Source organism: Vigna umbellata, chromosome 8, assembly GCF_029865625.1.
Source record: "Vigna umbellata cultivar VRB3 chromosome 8, Vumbellata_1.0, whole genome shotgun sequence".
Lineage (NCBI taxonomy): Eukaryota > Viridiplantae > Streptophyta > Magnoliopsida > Fabales > Fabaceae > Vigna > Vigna umbellata.
The window spans coordinates 14,034,457-14,057,488 of record NC_142172.1 but is presented as its reverse complement, the minus strand read 5'-3'; the positions used below and the strand labels follow the sequence as shown (position 1 = coordinate 14,057,488).

Sequence of the window (23,032 nt, the reverse complement as noted above, 5' to 3'; positions counted from 1 at the left end):
TAAATTTTTTATTTTATTATTATAATGATCTTTTCAATTTTATTTCACAAGTTCAAGCATAATTAATTTAGTTTTATTTTTTTAGAAAGGAAAATAATATAACTTTTTCGAAATGTCATTGTATAGTAACGGTAATAATGTCAGAATATTAATAAAAGTAACAATAACATGTATGATAAATAATAAATAATACAACATCAAGTTCACTGATTGACAAAATTAGCATGTGATACCAAAAATAGGTGTCACACATCATTATAGGAATAGTGTCATCGTTAATTTGATGAAAAGAATTATAATTAATCACTTTTAAAACATAGAATTAAAAGGATTTAAAAAATAAGATTAAATGGAACAAATTATTGTAATAGTGAAAAAAAAAACTATTAAATATTGCTTCTATATATTACTAGTGGGAAGCGCATATGTGTTTTTCTTTTTTTAATGAAAATTATTAAATTATAAAATAATTATAAAAATAAATAATTTATATGATTTTTTATTATCAATTTTTTTATTATAAATAATTATTTAAATTTTAAAATTTATTATTAAAAGAATAAAATAGTAAAATAATTATTTTAATTTATAAAATGATTAAATTAGATTAACAGTCATGAGTAAAACTCAAGATATAATTATTTTAATATTAAATGGTTTTATTATAAATTTGTATTAAAACATATCATTTCTCTAAAAATTATTTTTTTTAAAGTTTTTTACTTTCTTTCTAGGAGTTCTGACTTATAAATCATCTATTTGACTATCAAGAGGTGTTTAAATGATCACGGCGATGAAGTATACATTTTTGTCCATCAATTTTTATCATAGAGCAAGTAAATTTCAACTCATTTTTCCTATCTGATATAGAGTTTTAAGGACTTTGTTCGCTTCCAATTTGGTGTTTCGTAGTTTCGTCTAAAGATTTCTTACGTTTCAAGCAATCGGCGGAAGGTTCTTTAAGTTAGGCTCTTTATTGTGAGGCAAAGGAAGCCAGACTTTGTTTTAGATGATTGTGGTGTTAAATTAGTGTCTGTGTGTGTGTGTGTGTGTGTATATATATATATATATATATATATATAATGATGAATTAAATGTAATTGTGATAATATTCTTGATGTTGAGATAACGATACTTGGTAGAATGATGTTTGTATACTTGGAATTGTGTGAGTTTGATGTTTGATATTGTTATGAATATGTGTGATGAAGTTGTGTTGTTGTTTGAAACTGAATTCAAAATGATTGTGATGAGAAATGGTAAAATTCTTTGGTTTCAGGCCTAAAATGAGGGTTTGTATGTGAGTTTGAGAATTTGGGACCAACGTGAGGAAGTTACTGACTAGGTGTTGTCATGAAGTAAATTAGGACTTGTTAGGAAGACTAGTTGGTTGGAAAACTGTTATGTAGCAAAGGGACAGTTTATATTTGAAGTTTTCAAGTGTTTTGGTGTAAAAAAGGGATTTTGAGTAGTGAGATTTTGAAGTAGTGAGTATAAATTGTTTAAGAAGGTTTGAGGTCTGTCATTATACCTATTAGGACTTCTCTAGGTACTAAAATCAGTAAAATTTGTCATGGAAGTGATATTGGCTTCATAAGTTAAGTTTCTAGTCCATTTTAGAGGTTTTAGGTGTTGGAAATTGAAAGTAGGATAGCTCGAGTGAAACTGAGGTATTTGGGTATGTTATCTAGTGTATTAAGACTTGTCCTGATATTGAGTGTTGCAAGAGATAAAATTGAGATTAGGCACTTTTGAGTTGTTGAGTTGGTTTGGTACATCTAATTTATATCCAAATGAGCACTGTAATATTTTACTTTCATTTATAAGCATGCTTTCATATTAGTGTTACAACTTCTAAATTGATCATTTGGATATGTTTAAGATGCACCAAAACCAGAAAAATTAGGTCGTTGTCAAAAACTAATAAGAATAATTGATTATCTTACTTAATAATCGATTATTCCAGTCAGAGGGTCGTATTTTCTTCAAAGCTTTTGGCAATCGATTATTGTCGTACTAGTTTTTGGTGGTTTTCAGGGTTTTGGGTATCAGTTTTGGACATTCTTTAGGTCATTTTGAAGGTTTTGGACCCTTCAAGGGTTGTTGGTGAAGGTTTCGGAGTTGTTTTCCTTGCCTAAGTGTGAGTATCAAGTTGCTATGAAGAAAATGTGTTATTGTGTGATTTCTAATGACTTGTATGTGTGTTTCTATTTCTTTAATGTATGACTAGTAGTTTCATGTATTGGTACACTATGTGAATGTTAAATGGTCTCAATGGTTTAAAAGGTATGGAAGAGAGTTCCAAGGAGGAACTTCTTAGTGGTGGTTTCAAGTATTGTAATTATGAATATGAGAATATCAGTCATGAAGTTCATCTTGACATTCTAATGGTCATCCATTCTCAAGTAAAGAGGGGTGAGTCATGTTGTGAGAATAACAGGAGGTCCTAGCCCAGGAGCTTTACCTTGGCCTAAGACGAGTGATAACAGACTAACATTGTGTGATAGCTTGGGTTGGGTCAATTGTTTCACCACAACAAGTGCACGAACTGTCATAGCTTGATATTCATACTAATCTGGATAGTCAAGTCAAAGGGTTGTCATGCATAAAGTATCTGGTTGATTTGGTCTGAGATATATATCATTAAGTAAAATGTTTAATATGTTTTTATGTATTATGAAAACATTTTGTATCACTAGCTTACCTTTGCTTTGGTGTTTGTATGTATGTGTTGTTTTTTCTTTTACAATGATCACTTTAACTGATGTGAGCTTAGAAAGGGGACATCTTTTTAGTTGATTCAATGGTTGGTTGAGAGAGAAGCAACAAGATAGAGAGTTTTGTCTTCAAGGATAGAATCTTCTGCTCTAGTAGTCTCAGATTTCTTGTATGTTATTATGTATGTACATTTTTATTTTAGTAGTTTTACACTATTAAAATAAAATGTTACAAAAATAACATTTATGGATCTTTTCAAAATATACGTACAGATTCTAATTTCATAATTCTATTTTTGAGTTTGAATTTTCAAAATATGTTTCTTATATGGAATCAAAATTACATCTAAATAAAATATTACATTTTATAAACTTTTTTTTATTTCAAGATGAAAATAGAATGTGGAAGTATTTGAATTAGTCATTGACCATAATAAGAATGAAAAGATTAGCAATGAGTGATAAAATATTAATTTGTATCAACTATTTTTTAATTCAAAATGAAAATAGAATGAAGAAGTATCTGAATTCGTCATTAATAATGATAAAGATGAAAATATTAGTAATGAATAAGTGATCTTCTTCGTATGAATACCTTAAATTTTTTCCTTTGTTACATTTAAATTTTTAATATGTTTAATTTGATTCTTCATTAAATTAAAAATATTATTGATAATAGTCTTTCATAACATATATTTCATTAGGCCAACATTTATACTAATTATATCACTTTAATATATTTTACTGCCAAAATATAAACATGCTCCAAATAAATTCAAAATTTGAGTGTTACAAATTTATAAATGTTATAATAAAATAAATTAGGATTCTATATTTGATACTTTAAATTCTTTTTACACGTTTTGTTAAAAACCCATTTTAAAATTTACCGACTTTTTCATATCCTAAACTTTTTCATTTTAAAATCCAATATGAAGTTTCCCCCCACTTTCCTCAAATGACAAAGCCAAAAAAGCAACTGTAAAAAATAAAAAAACAGAACATCTCTTGATGGTTCACATGAGCCACGTGGAAAAGGCATGCCACGATATGCGATTCTATTGGTCGAGTGACGGCACAATAAATCCACGCGGTTCCTGTTCTTGTCTTCCTTGGTCGCCAAGTTACAAATGCACACACAAAAGTTCCCCATAAATATTTTTTTTTCTCTCATTGGGAATTCAATTCTTAATTTCCATGGATACTTCCGAAGAAACCCTACTCACCCAATTTGATTGGGATTCGTTCTTCGACCAGGTGCCTGAATTCGACGCCCATGATTTTTTGCAGGATGACACCGCTCCTGTTAGCGTCGCCGGCGACAATCCCTCCCCTAACGACCCCGTTTTGTCCCAAATCGAGAACATGCTAATGGGCCACCCCGAAAACGACGTCGTCTCCACCGAAACGCCGTTGTCCGAGTCGTCTGAGTCCGACTTCTACAGGCTTCTCGAGGAGATTCTAGTGGAGCCCGATGAGGGACCGGAAAGTGAGCGTTCCAAGGCAGAGTCTGAGGAAGGCTCCGAAAAAGACAGAACCGGTGATGCAGTTTCCGATGAACCCACCTCCAAAAAGTTAAAAAGGTAAAAAGAGACTTTTTTTTTGGCGGACATTGTAAATTTTTTAGTCATTTGAAAAAGTCATGTATGGCAGTTTGTAATATAATGAAAGGGTGTGTTTGGATTGGATGAGTTTATACATAAGGAAAACATGAAATTAACTTTTTAGTAAGTTGAAATTAGCTTATGCTTGATGTAGTTGGTTACATGATTGGATTATGGTGGATGTTGCACTTTGCTATCTAATTTTGTATCGATGGAATATAATGAATGTCAAATTCGAAGGATTTATGAATTTTATGTGCGCGAAAGGAATTGTGTTTTGAGAAATTGGACGTTGATGGTTGTATCGTGATTGTTGGTTCATAATCAACTAGATTTCGCTGGAAACAAAAAATGATGGGGTGTTTTATGATGTTTGTTATGTTCTTGAAAGTTGTGTTCGACGTGTGTTTTTCAGGCAGTTGAGGAATAGGGATGCTGCTGTGAGATCGAGGGAGAGGAAGAAGGCTTATTTGAAAGACCTGGAGATGAAGAGTAGGTATTTAGAAGGGGAATGCAGAAGACTGGGGCATTTGCTTCAGTGCTGCTATGCTGAGAACAATGCTTTGCGGCTTTGCTTGCAATCGCGTGGTGCATATGGTGTTTCCGTGACCTCGCAGGAGTCTGCTGTGCTCTTGTTGGGTAAGGCTTGCTATGTCAAGTCAAATTACCATTCTTCTATTGCTATTGCTGTTTTGTTTTGGGCATTCATCTGGGTGACAATAGCAATTTTGCATGACTATTTTGCTTTCATGATATGGCCTTCCTCTCGTGATTTTCATAAATGAATTTTATGCTAACCGCTCGTGTTTTAGCTTCGTCGAAGCATTGGTAAGTTATATAACGTTGTCTTGGATGACCAGAGTTTTTGTGAACATATATACAGTCCATGCTAACATTACATCAAATTTGCTGATTTGTGAATCTAAATCATCCAAGGATAAATAGGCCTGCCCTTTTTAAGCTGCAAACTATATTTTTTTGTCAGTCTTGTAACTTTTATGTTGTCTTAATATTTTGAGAGGCGGATCCTTCGTATTTTCTTTAGGTGTTTTATTGGGTATCAAGTAAGGTAGTGCTATGTTTAGTCCGTTTGTGTTTGAATTGAAAAGTCATTAGGGTTAGTTTAATCCTGTCATATAAATGTTAAAATATATAATTATTCATGAGGTCTTTATAATTAATTCCTTTAGTCTCGCGATATGTAAGTTTTAATTCCTTTCTTTAGCCCCTAAACATCATTCTAATTTCTTTTAATCCCTATGGCGAGAACTAAAACAGATTAAAAATTGTATATGTAGAGATATTACTAAAAATGAGATGAGAGACTGAAAAATCACTGAACGGTCTTTGGACTTTTTCAAGCAAAAGTATCCCTCCTTTTTCTAAAACGTAAATGTTCTGCTTATGCCAAAATCAGAATAAATTTTATAACATGGAAATTTTTACCACGCACCAAACAAGAAGATTCACTTTTATTCATGCTGCTAGACTGGAAGTGATTCTTTGATTTAATAAAAGAAATCGACCAGTCTCATCTGGACATCATCAATGAATTATGAAATGACTGATGCAGATTGTTAATGGATGTCATTTTAAAGGTTTTGTTCATGTTAATGTTGCAGAACCTCTGCTGTTGGGTTCCCTGCTGTGGGTCATGGGCATCATGTGCCATCTCAGTCTGCCCCTAATGCTGTGTCTCACAGCGGTTCTTCCAAGAGAAAACATCGTACAGAAGGGCGTAATAAAGGTAACCCAAAAAGGTCCAGAAAGTAATATCTCCAGGTGTTTCCAGATGCAATCATTTGTAAAGAGTAGAAGATGCCGAGCTTCAAGAACAAAGATGAAATTCATTTTTATGTTGTAATGTTCTATAAATTCTGAAACGGGGCCTCTAAGGCTTTCTATTACTTCTAGCTCCCTGGTTTCATTCTTTCTTCTCTTTTTTGTTTTATTTGTATTCTACAGATAGGGTCGTGTGTAGAAAATATGTAAACCAAACTCGTCGGGGTTCTGTGATATAGTTTGTCAGATGCTGTGTTCATCACAGAATCATAACATGCTGCGTTCTAAAGTTTAACATGAAGGCTGTTTGTGGTTTTGGAAGTTTAGGACGCATTGAAACTTGTTTGCACCATTTTGATGTTGTTTTGGTCAATTGACCTGAATAGCTTGATTGTATGTTTTCGAGCACAGTAGTATCTACACAACGAGAATCTGAGTTTAACTAGGTAATCTTGAAGTGTGTGGAAATAATATCTCTCAGGTTGTGTTCAATTCAACCTTCTATAGCAGATTCAGTAATGGACGCATTTTTCCCTCAGTTCCCTCCTTTTGTGGTATTATATCACCCTTTCTAAAGTGGAAACTAACATCTTGGTTGTTCACTGGATTGGATAAACATAATGATCTCATATGAATCAGTGGAAAGTTTAAAATTACAATTCCAATGACATCAATTGAGATATTGGGTTTGAGTCTTACAACTAGAAGGTAAAAGATGAAATTAGGGTCTCTAAACGATTCAACATCAATTGAGATATTTGATTTGAGCATTAGGAAACTGAACCAACCTAAATTTATATTTAATTTTAGAATACATTTTACTTGTTTTATGTTTAGTTTAATATATATTTTTTTAAAAGTTAGTCTTTCTAAATTATTAAAACGATTAATTTTAGTCTTTCTAAAAATTAAGCTAACGGAATATATTAATAGAATTTGGTGAAATTGTTACGTATACAAAAGAGTTTGTCTTTTATTTCTACGTGAACAATGCTATTTTTAAAAAAGAAATAAAAATAAAGGAAAATAATTGTTGAAATCTTACACCATCGTAGGATGGGTTAAAAGGGAGCTTTTATTCCCTAATTAAAAAAATTAAGGTTAATGTTTTTAGTTGAACTTATTATGTATGTATTTTACTGTAAATGCAGATGAAAAATAAAATGTATTGGTAAACGATATGTTAAATTAAATCAAATTATGATGAAAATTATTCATACTAAAGTATCACAATTTGAAACTGGATAACAAACATTAAATAATAAATAAAAAAGTTAAAATAAAATGAATAATCGTGACTACACAAATATTAAATTTATATATTTATCAGTTTTGATCTAATTTACAAATAATTTTATATAAAATTATCTTAAACAATATTTTAAAAAAATTAAAATTAATATTAAAGAAGCATTCCATTATGTACTGTATCTATTTATCATAAACATTCATTATTTTAATTATATATATATATATTATATAAATTAATTATTCATCTTATCATTTTCATTAATATCTGTATCATAAATCCATCATATATATTCCAAATTCTTTAATTAATAATTTCTAACATACATAATCATTCACACAACTAAACATTTTGTTGACCTTATTTTTCACAATGGGTTAAATATGTTTTTAGTCCCTAAACTATTGGCCGTTTCTGGTTTTCGTCCCTCTTTCAAAGTAAGGTACAATTTGGTCTTCATTCTTTTCGAAACGTTCGTTTTAGTCCTGGAAAACTAAACACTGTTTAAAAATTTGGTTCTCATTTAGCAACAAATGAGGACTAAAACCAAAATTCCGAGGACTAAAACGAACGTTTGGAAAAGAATGAGGACCAAATTGTACCTTACTTTGAAAGAGGGACGAAAACCAGAAACAGCCAATAGTTTAGGGACTAAAAACATATTTAACCCATTCACAATTGATAAAAACTTCTTCATTTGAGTAATATTACGACTTGAGTATGATAACTCTAGAGAATATATTTTATTATATCTCTTTCTTCTCAAATACTCATTTCATGATTTAGTATTCTCAGAGTGCATAAGAGATATGCTTGTTGGATCTCTTCCAACAATTTCAGCACATAAAACACATTTTATTAATAATTGGCTATCATGCCACCACTTGAGTGTCATAACATAGTTGCAATACTTTAGAATCCAAGCATCACTTATTGAAATTTTAATCGTGAGTCTATGTTCCACCAGGTAAATATGTGAAAGTAGAAAACCATATAAGATTGAAGATCCGTTAACTCATTGCTTTAAAGTTTTGAATAAAGAGTAGTGTCAACTTTTTATATAATTAGACTCAGGTCTCATTAATATTGTGTTTCTCCAATGAATCTCTTCCTTAATAGACCCAATATCATCATCATTGTTCTTGCTGGAGTGACCATCTAATAGTTGAACAATATCTCTTGTAAAGAAGAGAGTTGTCTTAGTCTCTTCTTGCCCAAGTTACAAATTTTTGAACACAAATTTTTTCAAAACATTTTGACATAGTAAACGTGTTATTTTCTCGTTGTGTTTAGAGTATGTTAACATAATAATAAATAAATAATAAACTAGTATGAAAATGATACAAACGTTGAATCGAAATGTTTTGTAAAAAAATCTATGTTTATATGTTTATTTATATTTTTAGAAAAGGAAAAGCAAAAAGAAATATTAAATTGGTTTATTTGGTAAACTACAATTAACTTATACACAAATTAAAAATCTAAAAACATATATATTAATATATTTTCAAATGAATTTATATACAGTTTAATCATAAGTCCAATATTATTCTCATGTTTAATTTAACTAGAATTACTCTCTCTCACACACACAACATAATTTGTGAATTTCAAACATAATTTGGTGGAAAGAAAGGTAATTGATTTGGTTGGAAGCAGTGGTTAGTTATTGGACATGTTTAGGTCATCTACTTTCTCTCTGTGTTTCTTGGTACTGTTCTAAGGATTGGTACTTTGTACTACATTGTTTCATTTGGAATCCATTGCCAAGTACAACCCAGTTTTTGAAAGCAAAGAAAAGTACAATCCATTGGTGTTGGATACTGCAAACACATTTCTTGTACGGCATAATTCTGCTTTAAGGAATGAATTCCACTCAATAACAAACATACACGCTTTATTTTATGCTCCATCCACTACATCCAAAATACAATATTCTTTTCCTTAAATTTTAAGTTAAAAAACAAGCTTTAATTAATTTTTTTTTCTTTGGAAATTTTAATATTTTAATTAGAACAAAATTTAATTACAAAAAAATTAAAATGTATTTAAATAAAAAAACAAATATAATTTTATATTAATCACACCACATCATACTTCTTTAATACCTAAAAACAAATAAGTAAAATGATAGGATAATATAACAATTATTTAGATAATAAAAAAATTAAATGACAGAAATGTAATTAAAAAATATAAAGTTTTGAGTATTTAATAGAAAAAAAATTAATAGGACTCAATTAATAATACTTAAATTTCTAAGAGATTTAAAACTTAATTAAATCATCAATACAAATACAATCTTATAAGTATTTTGGGAAGTAGTTTTTTTTAAGGAAAATGATACTTGAACAACCATTTTTGACAACATTTAGACACGCGCACACGTGTCAAAATCTGAGTGGTCCATTTTCATTTAATTTTTCCAACTGGACCACTCAGATTTTGACACGTGTGTGCGTGTCTAAATGTTGTCAAAAATGGTTGTTCAAGTGTCATTTTCCTTTTTTTAAAAGAAAAAACAAAAACTCATCTTTATGGTAAATTATTCATCATATATTTAAACGTTGATTTTGTATAAATTTGAACTTTACCGATATTGTTAAAAATAAAAATATTTTATAGAACGATATACATTTACATTTACAAGCAAATAATAAAAAAGTACGAAAAATAAAAGAAACTAATGATGGAAAAGAAAATGAAATTAAGCAATAAAATAAATTATTTGAACAAATACATTGAAAGAGAGAGAGATAAATTTACCGAAATGTAATGTAAATGATCGTAATAAGGTGGAATTGTAATAACTCGTGAATCCTCAAACGTTTCAAATAATTGTTTTCATAAGATTTAAATATAAGTGAAAGACTATAAATAATTTAACTAACTTAATTAATACTATTAAACACATCCTATAAGAATTTTTTTTCTCTTTAAAAGATTATTTATGATCACACATATAAATTATATAAATGTTAATTTTTGGATTGAAATTTAGCTACTAACATAATGTAAAATAAAAAATTGTTGTCATATAAAAGAGGTGTTGTCATGTATTATATTTTTAAGCACTAGTTATGTTTGGTTGTCTGCTTCAATAACATGTTATATTTTTAAAATAAAAATTGAGTCAGATTCAACTCTTAGGAAAAGATGAAAAGAAAGTTTGTGAAAACAAGACTATTAAAGATGTGAGATGTTAACAACTATGATTACTTTTGGCTGTGATGTGCTTGCAACTCACTCATCTAACATTATGGATTTTAATGTCACTCCTCATCAACCTTTGACTGCTCAAGAATAATCATTTAAAGAAATAATAATATACTATAATATTGTTTAGATTTAGAAAGTATTTAAAATTAGAAACTAAATATTAAACTTTTTGAAAATCCTAAAACAAATAATTAGATTATACTAATCACTTCTTACAACTTTATATATTCAACTAAAAGCTCTAGTTAATTAAAACTTAATAGATAATATTACACATAATATTCTCACATCTTTTAGGAGTCAAAGTTTGATACAGTTTAAATACTTCTCTTATATTTTCAAAATATCTTTTAAGGATAAAACATACGATGAAATTTCAGTTTCCAAAACAAACAATACATTGAATGTATGATAATTGACAATGTTCGTGAGGTTAATAACGAAATTCTAAAATGAATCATCGGTATTTTAAGCCTTTCATGGGAGATGACCCTCCCTTGTTTTTCTTACACATCCATTGACGATTTATATTTATATTATATTCAATAATTTTAAATCGTTTAGGAATCGATATTAAGTACAGCTTAAATACTTGTCCTTCCTTCCATCAAGACACTTTCATAAAGATAAAACTCTAATGGAACTCAAAATAATAATGAAGTACTACCATCTTTTAGACATAATTAAAAGGTGAAAGTAAAGATAAATCTATAAATCTTTGTTATTTATCTTATACATCTAATAAAGCTTGTTTCAAGTTAAATATATATTTGTTAGGTATCACAAATTTATGTCATTTAATATTATTTTTTGTATTAATAGTAATTAATTGTGAAATGCTTAGGATTTTAAGTACATCCTGCACATAATTTAGTATATGATAGACTTCTAACATATTATAGTTTTAAGTTGTTTGTTAACGTGTGTTACATGGCACACACTTATACTTTGGGAATGATGCTAAATATTACAATTTTACACTTATAGATAATATAAAATCATCTAAACTAATGATTTTATGATTTAGATTATACTCATAATTAATATGATTAAAAATTATTTTCACCATATTCAAAACTTAAATAAATTATGTTAGGAGTGGTTTGTTTGTTTAAGTAACTCAGTCATCATAATCAATATTTTTTTTTGGGTTTTATTTATTGCATCATAAACCCAACAATGTCACAAAAAATACAATAAAAATGTCATTATCTGCTAAAATTTTATTCATATTTTTTATTATTGGTTTTCAATTACATTATTATTGTATTATTTTTTAGTGTGACCATATATTTATAAGGCCGCTAAGCAAACTCATTTAAAAATAACATCACTGAGCAATGTATATTATTATTTATATAATTATAAAGTTAACTTATTTATTTAAAACAATTAATTAACTAATATTGATAATTATTGGATGAAATAACTTATTTAGCTTTTGATTCGTAGATAATTTTTATGTATTTATTTAAATTTATGCTCTATAATAAGTATAATTTTTTTATATTTTGTAAAGTATAATTTGTATAATAAGTTTTGTCTGGTCTCTCATGACTTATATTTTTTTATTTTATTTATAAATTTTTATATAATATAAATGATTGATGAATTTTATATGCCAACATAAATGAGATGTCAAAGTTGATGTTTTATGACCTAATTTTAAAAAAATTATTTCGCATTTACAATAAATTTAAAACATGATCATTCTTCAATATTTTAATATAACAAATTATGTTCTTATAGAAGAGTATTTTCTAAATTTATCTATATAAAGTATAAAACTATAAAAATAATAATAGAACAAATTTAATTAAAAAATATAGACATTAAATAAATATAGGATTGGAAATCAAATATCTAGAATTAACTCTCTCTTTTTTCTCGCTTTATGATTGTGGATTCAATTTTTGTTAGCACCACAAAAATTTTACTTAATGGACAACCTTCTTCAAACAAATCGTATGCATCTAACGTTACTTCCTTCGTTATCCATTAGGCCTACAACATTATCTTTTCCATAGTTTTTCGTATTTTCATCAAACCATTATCTCTCAAAAGTTGTGCCTCAAAAACGTTGCCATCGTATCAGAGAATAAACATCTTTATTAATTTTTTTTATTCAAATCATATTCATAATACTCTTTTTATATAAATTAGAATAATTATGTTAATAATTTTAAGGAGTTTATTTTTTATTTGTTTTAACATTAAGTCTATTAATATAATGATATATGTCAGGATCCTTAAAATCCCATGCAGTGAAAGACAGGTATAAGGTTTATGAAATTCAGAAAGTGAAAGATAAGTGTGCAATGCTGAGTGACAACATAATATTTAAAGCAAAATTTCAAACTTCGTGTCACTTTTTCTGTATGTACCTTTCATATTCAACATTTTGAGTTTTCATTTTCTCTTCCTTCTCTCTACAATTTTCTTCTTATCTCTACAAAATTTTACTATTTTCTTCTTCCGATCATCATTCAGACAGCGCCTGAGTTCTCTTGATGATAATGACTTCACTTTGTACCGATCAAGTAAATAGTTTGAACTGGTAAGTTCATTCTCTTTTTTAAAACTACTGTTTCTGGCACAATGGTTAATGACCATTTAATATAAATAATAAATATGTTTGTAATATATTTATAGCTATTATATTTTGCAAAAAAAAAAACATCATATATAAAATTATAAACTCGAAAGTTGAGTTTTATAAAACTTTTCTATTAAACATATACAATTTAATATTTTCTGTGATTACAATAAGTTCTTTTCTGTTTTAGAAACGTATATTCTTTTAACAACTAAAAGATATTAATAAAAAAAACAATAAACTATCCAAAAACAAGATTAAAACACTTGTAATTACTCTTGTAATGCATGTAGCAAACTGCAATGGCCCACCAAATTCTGATGCGTGATGGTAGTGTTATGTCTTGCATTACACGCACTCTCATCGTGGGGATTTGGTTTTTTGGCTATAAAGGCACCACTCTCCACAAACCTCTATATTCCATTACCACCCAGTTTTTGAATCTATTATTATTCCTTCTCTGTTCTTCACTTTCTTGCATAGAAAAACAATGTCTTCTCAGGTCCTCAACCCACTTCCTGTTCTTTTATTTTTTGTCCTTTTTCTCTTTTCTCAGTTTTCTTGTGCTTGGTCATTGTGATTCTGGGTTTTTTTTTTCTTTTTTTCGCATTTTTGCTTTGCATGGCTCTTTGTTCTTGGTGTTTGTGCTGAACTTGACGAGTTTTGAGATGAGAGATCATGATTATGTTGATACCTTTTTGTTTTTGTTTATAGTGATTACTAATTTAGCAACCTTTAAGGATTGGGTGGGAAAAGTGATTTTATTGCTTTATATATAGGCAAAGGTGGAATCTTTTGTTTGAAATGTGATTGCCCATGAAGTTTAATTCTAAAAAAAAATACGATTTTACTTCAAAGCTTTGTTTTTCCTTCAGGTCAAGAATCCTAATAAGTATTGCAATTTATTGGGTTTGCAATTTTGAGTTTCAATTTAGAGAAGGTTCAACATCAGCTCATAAGAATCCTTCTGACAAGTTGCAGATACATGCTTTCAGTGCTGAAGGGTTAAAGTTGAAAGTGGTTTTGTTGTTTTGTTCATATTAATTTAGTTTTCATGGATCTTCAATTTCTCTTCAAATAGTTGCAGAACTTGTCCTCAACGGTTGTATCTAACATATCTGATGTTCTTATCACTTTTTATGATTTTTCTTCCCGATGATTTGCTCCAATAAAGAATATAATTGCTAGATATAAAATTCTAACATTATTTCTTGCAAACGAACTGATTAAAATATAACTTCAAATCTAATAGTAAGAAAGTAACAATGGTTGGCCCTTCCTTGTTTGTTAAAAGTCTTAGTTTCTGGCCCCATTATATTAAAAGTCTATTGCAATAAACTGATTAAAAGCTGTGATTCTGTTTTTTGCTTAGTCTACAGGACTGGATTTTAGTTGATTCTGTTTTTTGCTTAGTCTACAGGACTGGCTTTTAGTTGATTCTGACTGGCTTTGAATATGACTCCACTTTGCGAGTTCCTGATGTTTATATTATTATATCTGAACCTTCAAAATCTAGTTTTATGTCAGATCAGATGTAATAAGGTCACTGGCATCTCACTTTTACAGCATCAATTAAAGGGATCGTTCTTTTCTGTTTCACATCACAAATTATAGTATATTAATCTCTTGTTCCTACATTTGTGTTCGATGCCATTATATGCTCAATTCCTCTGCATGTTCCATTTCTTTCCCTTTCTTAAATTGATTCAAGTTCATATTAGATTTTAGTTATGAGTTTGTTTTTTCATATATGAATGTTGGGGTTAAGATGAGACTAATTATTCTTTTCTCTACTCTTCCAATCTAAATTTTCTCATTGTGGTTGCAGACTGTTGTCCTCAAAGTTGGTATGTCATGTCAGGGGTGTGCTGGAGCAGTGAATAGGGTTTTGGGAAAAATGGAAGGTATTTTTCATTCCTGCTAATTTTTTTGCTACTATCTGATCCAAAATAAAAGTGGTCTAGTATTTGTAACAACGTAATATCTTGCATGCCAATTTTTTATGGCAAGGGCGTGCTCTTGTCAATTTTTCATTTAAAGTATCCTGCGTGATTCACAATCTAATTACCATAAGTATTTTGTTTTTAAGTGTTTGTCAGCTGTTTTCTTAATTCAGAAGTTCTTTTCCATTTCTTTCCTCTGTAAAATACTTCAAATGAGCGTAATGTCATTTTTAATGTTAAGCACCAGAAGTTCTGGTTCTTCCTTTCTTAAACTTCTTGGCTTTCACTTTTAGGCTGTAATTATATGATTGTGTGCTTTTCCTGTTCACAATTGACTCTGAGACATCACCATGAGTAATATCTTGCACAGGTTATTAGAATGTTGTCTGAATTTGATGTGGCTTATACCCAGATCCAATGAAAGCCATCCTTAGTTGATTAACAATTCTACTTTTATTCATTTGGGAGTTTTAGGTCTGTTATTTCAGACGTTAGTCTTAGGTTGGTTGTATTAGTGTAACATTCCCCTTTAAATTCATGATCTTTTGTTGGTGGGTATTGTGAATAACCACTTTAGGATTTTCAATTGTTTTTCTGAATTTACTCATATTCTTTGCATGTACATGAGAATTAGTTTCTTATCTGTATTTTAATATCTAATATGATCACATTGATGCTTGAGACATGTTTGATGGAGTTTCAAAGGCTTTTTATTTTCCTAATTATCGTGTGACACTCAATGTGATGGAAATAGCCCTTTTTGGTACTTACATTATTCTAAGATGGATATGACAAGCAAAAGTTTTGTTCCATTCCATGTCCATTATGCTTTACCTTCAAAAGAAAGTTTCTTTCTGAAGGGTCACAATTCAATTCAATGAAACTTTGATTTTTCCCATAAAAAGATCATGTTCCTTTACTATACTGGTCTGATATTTCTGAGCCTGGAACATTTCATAGCTAACATTGTCATTGCCATCTATGACAAGCATCAACTTTGTAATTTCTGACATTGCATAACATTTAAACTAAACATATGACATTTTCCTGGCGAAGAGACACATTAATATTGCTAAATCAGCACCTACTCAAGCCATAAGTGTTGTGGCAGTTTCCTCTGATTGAATGGGAAATTGAAAACTATGGCTTGAAGTTTATATAATTAAGTTTTACAAGTCTCATAGTTAACTTGCTTCTATGGTTTTTGTTTAAAGAAGAAGAAAATATGCTGCCTCGAATTATAATATGCCCTGTCTGCAAAGGTTTTTTTTTAATAGAAATAAGCTACTAGTGTCTTGTTACTTGACTAAAAGAGAGGAAAATTTTTTCCTTGTGCACATTTAGCTTAATTTAAGCTCTTCACATTGTGTTTCTTTTTCTAGGAAAAATTAATGTTCACGTTTTCAGTCATTTCTTATAAAGAGAAAATGTGAGGTTTTACTTCTTCTTTCCAGTCAGAAACAAGCGAAGGGGACAACAGTGAACACTCAAGATTGACCTCCTTTTAGCTGTGTTAATGGCCTTTAACCCTTCAAAATTTCTGCAATGTTATATAGGTGTTGAGTCATTTGACATTGATCTGAAGGAGCAGAAGGTGACAGTGAAGGGAAATGTACAAGCAGATGAAGTTCTGCAAGCTGTTTCCAAAACTGGGAAGAAGACTGCATTCTGGGTGGATGAAGCACCAGCTGAAAACAAGCCTTCAGAAACTGCACCTGTTGCCTCTGCTGAAAATGATACCAAACCTTCAGAAACTGCACCTGTTGCCCCAGAAATCAAGCCTTCAGAAACTGAACCTGTTGCCTCAGCTGAGCCTGAAAACAAGACTTCAGAAACTGCTATTGAAACTGTTGCCTAAGGCATTTGTCCTTCTAGTTTTCTGTGTGAAAGTAGGTCTGTTTTCAAATGGTACTTTACATGCTTTCTGCATATCAGCTGTTATATTTTGTGTGATGTTACTGATATATAATCTGCAATAACTGTTGGCCTGAGTTTCACATATGAGACACTTTTCAAGCATGTTATAACTAAGAATTTGAACTTGTATTTCTCTTGGTCTCTTCTTACTGTCTTAATCTTTTAATATTTCAAAAGGTTGCGCTTTTTAACAGTTAAGAGAACTGCTAACGGTTACAAACATTCCCTAACCTCCTAACCACCTCATAAATTCTTTTTTCTTTCTGTAATATCTTAGATTAATAAAATCAATTTATTACTTTAAAATATTTTAAAATTTAGTATTAACAAAATAACTACACTATGTATAACTTACACATTATAGCATTCCTAAAAAAATATATAATAAACTTAAAAAAATAATATAAACGTATTTCAAATTAAATTTAATTTAATTTGTAAAAACATATAAAATATAAACATGTGAAAAACACAGAAAACATGACAACCGGCAAACTTTTAGATATGAACCGATCCTGCATGAGTAGTAATGAGTATTAAAAGAAAACAAAATTGTGAAATGAAAAAAAAAAAAAAACTAAATCAGAAAATCCCTCAAACTTTTACATATGTGTAGGCAGTTATAGAGGAGATTAATTTATATTTATCTGTGAGTAAGAAACAGTTTAAACTGTCTACGTTATTATATAAAAAATTGCTTTATTTTTAATAAGTAATTATTTTTTCAAAAAAAATAATATTTTACTATTTTTTAAATAATACTTTTTAAATTTAATTAATTTTTAATTTGATATTCTTTAAAATTAACTATTTTTTAAACTAATAATTATTGTTGGAACATACTGATTCATGGACATTGCTGTTCATAGTTCCCAAACAAATTAACATTTCCCTTTTTCTTGAAGGCACCCTTGCAGGTCAAAGTTTTGCATCTTGGAAAGTTGTATTACGTGTTGTTATCCACGAAAACAATGAATTTTATTTATTTTTAATGTTAAAGTAAAATATATTTAAGATAAAAAAAAGTTAAATATGATTTTTATTTTTTAATTTTTGATGAAAATTAAAATTAGTCTATTTTCAAAATTTTATCTAATTTTAATTAAATTTCTTAAAATGTATTAATTTATTTTACATTTCAATCCTATTTCTCAGTTAACATTATATTAAACTACGTAAACAATTAAATTCAATGAATTTAAAACATTAAATAAAGTTAACAAAATTTGATTAAAAAAATTAAATTCAAACATTTTAAAAGTTATCATATCAAATTAGATCACAGTTAAAAAAAAACTAATTTTAACTAAAAATTAAGAATTTTTTTTAACAAAAATAAACCAGTGACCCAACTGTTTCCTTAGGTATCAGAAAAAGAATTTAATTTGGAATATATTGGAAATCACAATCACCATAGGTGATCATGAAAACTACATCTTTAAGTTTAATTTGCAAGACATAATGCAAATTGAGTTGTGTAAACTTAAAGGGAAAACAATTAGCCAACAATAAGTTTGTTACCTGCTTTTTATTGTATGAACTTTGCTTCATATTTTTCCAATGTTGAAGTTTCTTTACTTTGGTCTTTCATTATTTAAAAGAAAATTAAAAGATATTCCTAAATTCAAAAAGTTATTTTTTTTTGTTTAAATTTAGGTCATATAGATAAAATTAATTTTAGTTTTTAAATATAATGATAAAATACCATAATTTTCAAAATTTTTAAAATAATAGACCTTAGCTTTAAAAGCCAACATCCCATAACCCTAATCCTAATTAAGCAACCCATTTGAATCACAAAATTAAACAGGTGGAGACAAAATTGTTTTGCTTACGATTTTTACAAGGGTGATATCGTAAAATTACCTGTTATTGTCAACTTTTTTGGTACTTTTTTTTATAATTTTAAGACATTTTATTTCATAAAGAAAAAAGTGCCGGCGAATTTGATTCACGGCGAGTGTAGCCAAAGCGGTGAAGTGGTGTCACCACGCTGGCTCTGCTTCACTGCTACCTGGGAATTGTCGTCCCCTTTTCAACACAAACAAAATACTCTCTAACTTCCATTTTTTGCTTCACATTCCTAAGCTAACAGGCACCCTTTTCATAGCTTGACCAGGTACGGTCGTTTCCTACTTACTTTGATTCTCTTTCTACTTTCCTTACATCTTTTATTTTTTATTTTTCATTTGGGTCTTCAAATCTATTCACAAATCATGTTTCTTTAAGTCTTTTCTTTCTAAAAATGTTATCTTTAAGTTCCCTTTGTGCTGTTGTTAATCTGTTCTTCTAGCTTTTTTCTGGGTTTTGTTTATTTTGGATATTTTTTTTATGGCATTTGTATCTTCTGTACTGACTGTTATGAAGTATAATTGGAAGCATAGTAACCTGCGCTCTGGTGAATTACCGATGTCTGCTATTTTCTTTGATTTTTTGTTTTATGTTTTGTAAAGGTAAAATAATTTGTTTGTTGATCTCCGGATTAATTGGTTTATGCTTTCTATCAAGCTTGATTTAGGGTGTGTTTATTTTTATTTTCAAAACTGTTTTTAGTTTTTGAAAGACAACTGCACAAGGTTGCTCAGACAGCTGGCTGAGGATGGTGCAATGCATAGGGAGGGTGGAAAATTGAGTGAGTGGTTGAGCAAAATGAAAACATCTCACTCTTAAACAATTCTCAAAACTTTCTAGATTTTGGATGAGAAATTGATTACTGGCTGAGTGGTGTGGAATATTACTCTAGCAAACAGTTTTAAAACTAAAATGTGAAAGAGAATCAAACAAACCCTAATTGTTTTCTTTTTTTTCTTCTCAACTTGTACAAAGTAAACCTGCAGAGTGAATTACTGGTCTCAGTGGTGTGTGACTGACTGCTATTGTATTGATTGTTTATATTTGATAAGTTATATGAGTTTTGTGGTAGGAAAAGTTGTGAATATTTGGAATAGTTATAAACTTGGTATTTCTTTGGTTTCTATTGAGAATTGTGTTGTCAAAATTCCAGGGATTCATGTTATCATGGATGTGAAAACAAAGAGGAGAGGTGTTATTGAGAATGGTAATGGAGGGGAGGACAAGGTTATGGCGAATTTGATTGCAAATGGAGATGATGTTGGTCCCCTTGTGAGGCTCTCTTTCGAAATGGGGCGGCCTGAGGGGCTTCTTCACCAACTGACATATGTGGTTAAGCAAAAGGAAGCAGAAATTGAGGAGATGTGCAAGACCCACTACGATGAATTCATCCTTGCAGTTGATGAGCTTCGTGGTGTGTTAGTTGATGCCGAGAAGCTGAAGAGTGAGCTCCAAAGTGACAATTTTAAGTTGCAGCAGGTTGGCAGCACCCTTCTTGCCAAGCTTGAAGGGCTTCTTGAGTTGTATTCTATTAGGAAAAATATCACTGAAGCTATAGAAGTGACGAAGAGCTGTATACAGGTGCTGGAGCTTTGTGTAAAGTGTAACAGCCATATTTCAGAAGGTCAGTTTTATTCTGCATTGAAAACTTTGGATTTAATTGAGAAAAGTTGCACACAGAATATTCCTGCAAAAATTCTCAAAGAGGTCATAGAGAAGAGAATTCCTGTTATAAAGTTGCACATTGAGAAGACAATGTGTATCCAAGTTAATGAGTGGATGGTTGATATAAGGAGTTCTGCTAAAAATATTGGGGAAACAGCAATTGGTCTAGCTGTGACAGTTCGTCAAAAGGACCAGGAAATGCTAGAACAACAGAGGAAGGTTGAGGAGCAAAGTATTTCAGGACTAGGGGATCTAGGTTATTCTTTAGATGCTGAAGAAGTTGAAGAAGATTCAGTTTTACAGTTTGATCTTACACCACTTTATCGCGCTTATCATATTCATGATTGCCTGGGTATCCTAAACAAGTTTCGTGAATATTACTATACCAATAGGTTGTTACAATTGAATTCAGACCTTGAGATAACTTCAGCACAGCCTTTTGTTGAATCATTCCAGACATATTTTGCTCAAATTGCTGGATTCTTTATAGTGGAGGATAGAGTCCTTAGAACGACTGGGGGCCTCCTTGAAGCTGATCAGGCTGAAACAATGTGGCAGACTGCTGTGGCTAAAGTGACTTCACTGTTGGAGGAGCAGTTTTCTTGTATGGAATCTGCCCCCCATCTTCTCCTGGTGAAGGATTATGTCACTCTGTTTGGATCTACTCTTAGACATTATGGATATGAAATAAGCACATTTCTTGATGTTCTTGATAGTAGTTGTGACAAATACCACATGCTTCTTTTGGAAGAATGCCGGCTACAAACTGTGGATGTCTTTGGTAATGATCCATATGACCAAATGGAGATAAAAAAGGAAACTGACTATGAGAATATTGTGCTGTCATTTAATCTTCAAACATCTGATATCATGCCAGAATTTCCATACATTGCACCTTTCTCCTCCATGGTACCTGATACTTGTCGCATTGTGAGATCATTCATCAAAGGCTCTGTCGATTACTTATCTTATGGCATACAAGTGAATTTCTTTGAAGTTGTGAAAAAGTATTTAGACAAGTTCCTGATTGATGTACTAAATGTAACATTACTTGAGAAAATCAACAGTGGCAATATCACTGTACCTCAACTCATGCAGATTGCTGCAAACATAACTGTTCTTGAAAGAGCCTGTGATTTTTTCCTTCGACATGCTGCCCAACTGTGTGGCATCCCAGTACGATCAGTTGGAAGGCCTCAAGCTACTTTAACTGCAAAGGTGGTCTTGAAGACATCCAGGGAGGCAGCTTTCATTGCCCTACAGAGTCTGGTGAACACAAAGATAAGCGAGTTTATGAATCTTTCTGATAGTGTTAATTGGACTCCCGAGGAGACAAATGAGAATGGAAATGACTACATACATGAAGTGATCATTTACCTTGACTCTTTCATGTCCCCAGCACAACAAATTCTACCCTTGGATTCTGTGTACAGAGTTGGGAGTGGTGCTTTTGAGCACATCTCAAATTCAATAGTGGCAGCTTTCTCTAGTGATAGTGTTAAAAGATTTAATGTAAATGCAGTTATAAATATTGAATATGATCTTCAGATCATAGAAAATTTTGCAGAGGAGAGGTTCTATTCTGCTGGTTTGGGAGAAATGTACAATGAAGTTAGTTTTAAGAACTGCTTGGTAGAAGCACGTCAATTAGTCAATCTTTTGCTAAGTAGTCAACCAGAGAACTTCCTGAATCCTGATATATGGGAGAAAAACTATTATGCACTTGAAATTAAGAAGGTGGCTGCCATCCTTGATAAGTTCAAGGATTCTCCAGATGGAATCTTTGGAAGCCTTGCTAATAAAAATGCAAAGCAAAGTGCTAGGAAGAAATCAATGGACGTTCTCAAAAAGCGACTTAAGGATTTCAGTTAATAAGATTTGAAAACATTCATGAGGAAGTGGGGTATAGTTGAAGTATTTTTCTCGTTTCTTGTGGATGTTTTAACTTCATAATGAACATGTTTTCTATATTGTTCTGATTTGTTTGTGCATCATTTGAATTAATTTGTCATGAAACGTTGTTTATCAAATGTTTATTACTGCTTGGATGAAGCACTTTTGGAGTTATCAAGTAAATTTGCTGGAATCAGAGTCCAACTTTAGTATTTATTTGATCTTATTTATGAGGATTTGCTGCTAATAATGACCATGATTTGGTCCCAAAATAAGAGGATACTGTCTAATATAACAAATTCAACATTGTTAGTTGTTTTCTTTTCTATTTACTAATTCTCAGGCATTAGGATATTTACATTCTGGGATATTTAAAACGATTCAATCAGAAATAATAAAGATTAGTGCATTTTTTTCTCCCTCTTTTATTTTCATGTTAGTATAAAATGCCCTAGGGCTCCATCATAATTTCAAAGCTATAGTTTAAAGCTATCACTCTAGGTCAATTGAGAATGTATTATTAGTGCATTATATGAATCTGTATCACCCAATTCTTAATTGAATATTCTAGTCTCTTTGACTAAGAGGTCAGTCCA

At 30.1% G+C, this 23,032-nt stretch overlaps 3 protein-coding genes across 3 annotated transcripts; all 3 read left to right on the top strand.

The window, feature by feature from the left end:
• Window positions 1-3,840: 3,840 nt before the first annotated feature.
• Window positions 3,841-6,422, top strand: BZIP60 (basic region/leucine zipper motif 60). The gene is made up of 3 exons (XM_088095905.1): window positions 3,841-4,300; window positions 4,737-4,960; window positions 5,944-6,422. Exons 1-3 carry the CDS (start codon window positions 3,915-3,917, stop codon window positions 6,183-6,185), a joined length of 852 nt encoding a protein of 283 aa, XP_087952031.1. The 5' UTR covers window positions 3,841-3,914; the 3' UTR covers window positions 6,186-6,422.
• A 7,098-nt stretch (window positions 6,423-13,520) lies between these two features.
• LOC124842975 (copper transport protein ATX1-like) lies at window positions 13,521-17,160 on the top strand. The gene is made up of 3 exons (XM_047319594.2): window positions 13,521-13,669; window positions 14,996-15,071; window positions 16,667-17,160. Exons 1-3 carry the CDS (start codon window positions 13,658-13,660, stop codon window positions 16,966-16,968), a joined length of 390 nt encoding a protein of 129 aa, XP_047175550.1. The 5' UTR covers window positions 13,521-13,657; the 3' UTR covers window positions 16,969-17,160.
• A 1,783-nt stretch (window positions 17,161-18,943) lies between these two features.
• LOC124842970 (exocyst complex component SEC15A) lies at window positions 18,944-22,522 on the top strand. The gene is made up of 2 exons (XM_047319590.2): window positions 18,944-19,146; window positions 20,032-22,522. Exon 2 carries the CDS (start codon window positions 20,046-20,048, stop codon window positions 22,413-22,415), a length of 2,370 nt encoding a protein of 789 aa, XP_047175546.2. The 5' UTR covers window positions 18,944-19,146; window positions 20,032-20,045; the 3' UTR covers window positions 22,416-22,522.
• The last annotated feature ends 510 nt before the right edge of the window (window positions 22,523-23,032 follow it).

What these genes read in the sequence shown, in the direction of transcription:
- BZIP60 (XM_088095905.1), top strand. Translation starts at nt 3,915, where the DNA reads ATGGATACTTCCGAAGAAACCCTACTCACCCAATTTGATTGGGATTCG. An exon ending in ACCTCCAAAAAGTTAAAAAG is followed by an intron (nt 4,301 to 4,736) that starts GTAAAAAGAGAC and finishes TGTGTTTTTCAG; the next exon opens with GCAGTTGAGGAATAGGGATG. An exon ending in GTCTGCTGTGCTCTTGTTGG is followed by an intron (nt 4,961 to 5,943) that starts GTAAGGCTTGCT and finishes TTAATGTTGCAG; the next exon opens with AACCTCTGCTGTTGGGTTCC.
- LOC124842975 (XM_047319594.2), top strand. An exon ending in GGTTTTGGGAAAAATGGAAG is followed by an intron (nt 15,072 to 16,666) that starts GTATTTTTCATT and finishes AATGTTATATAG; the next exon opens with GTGTTGAGTCATTTGACATT.
- LOC124842970 (XM_047319590.2), top strand. Translation starts at nt 20,046, where the DNA reads ATGGATGTGAAAACAAAGAGGAGAGGTGTTATTGAGAATGGTAATGGA.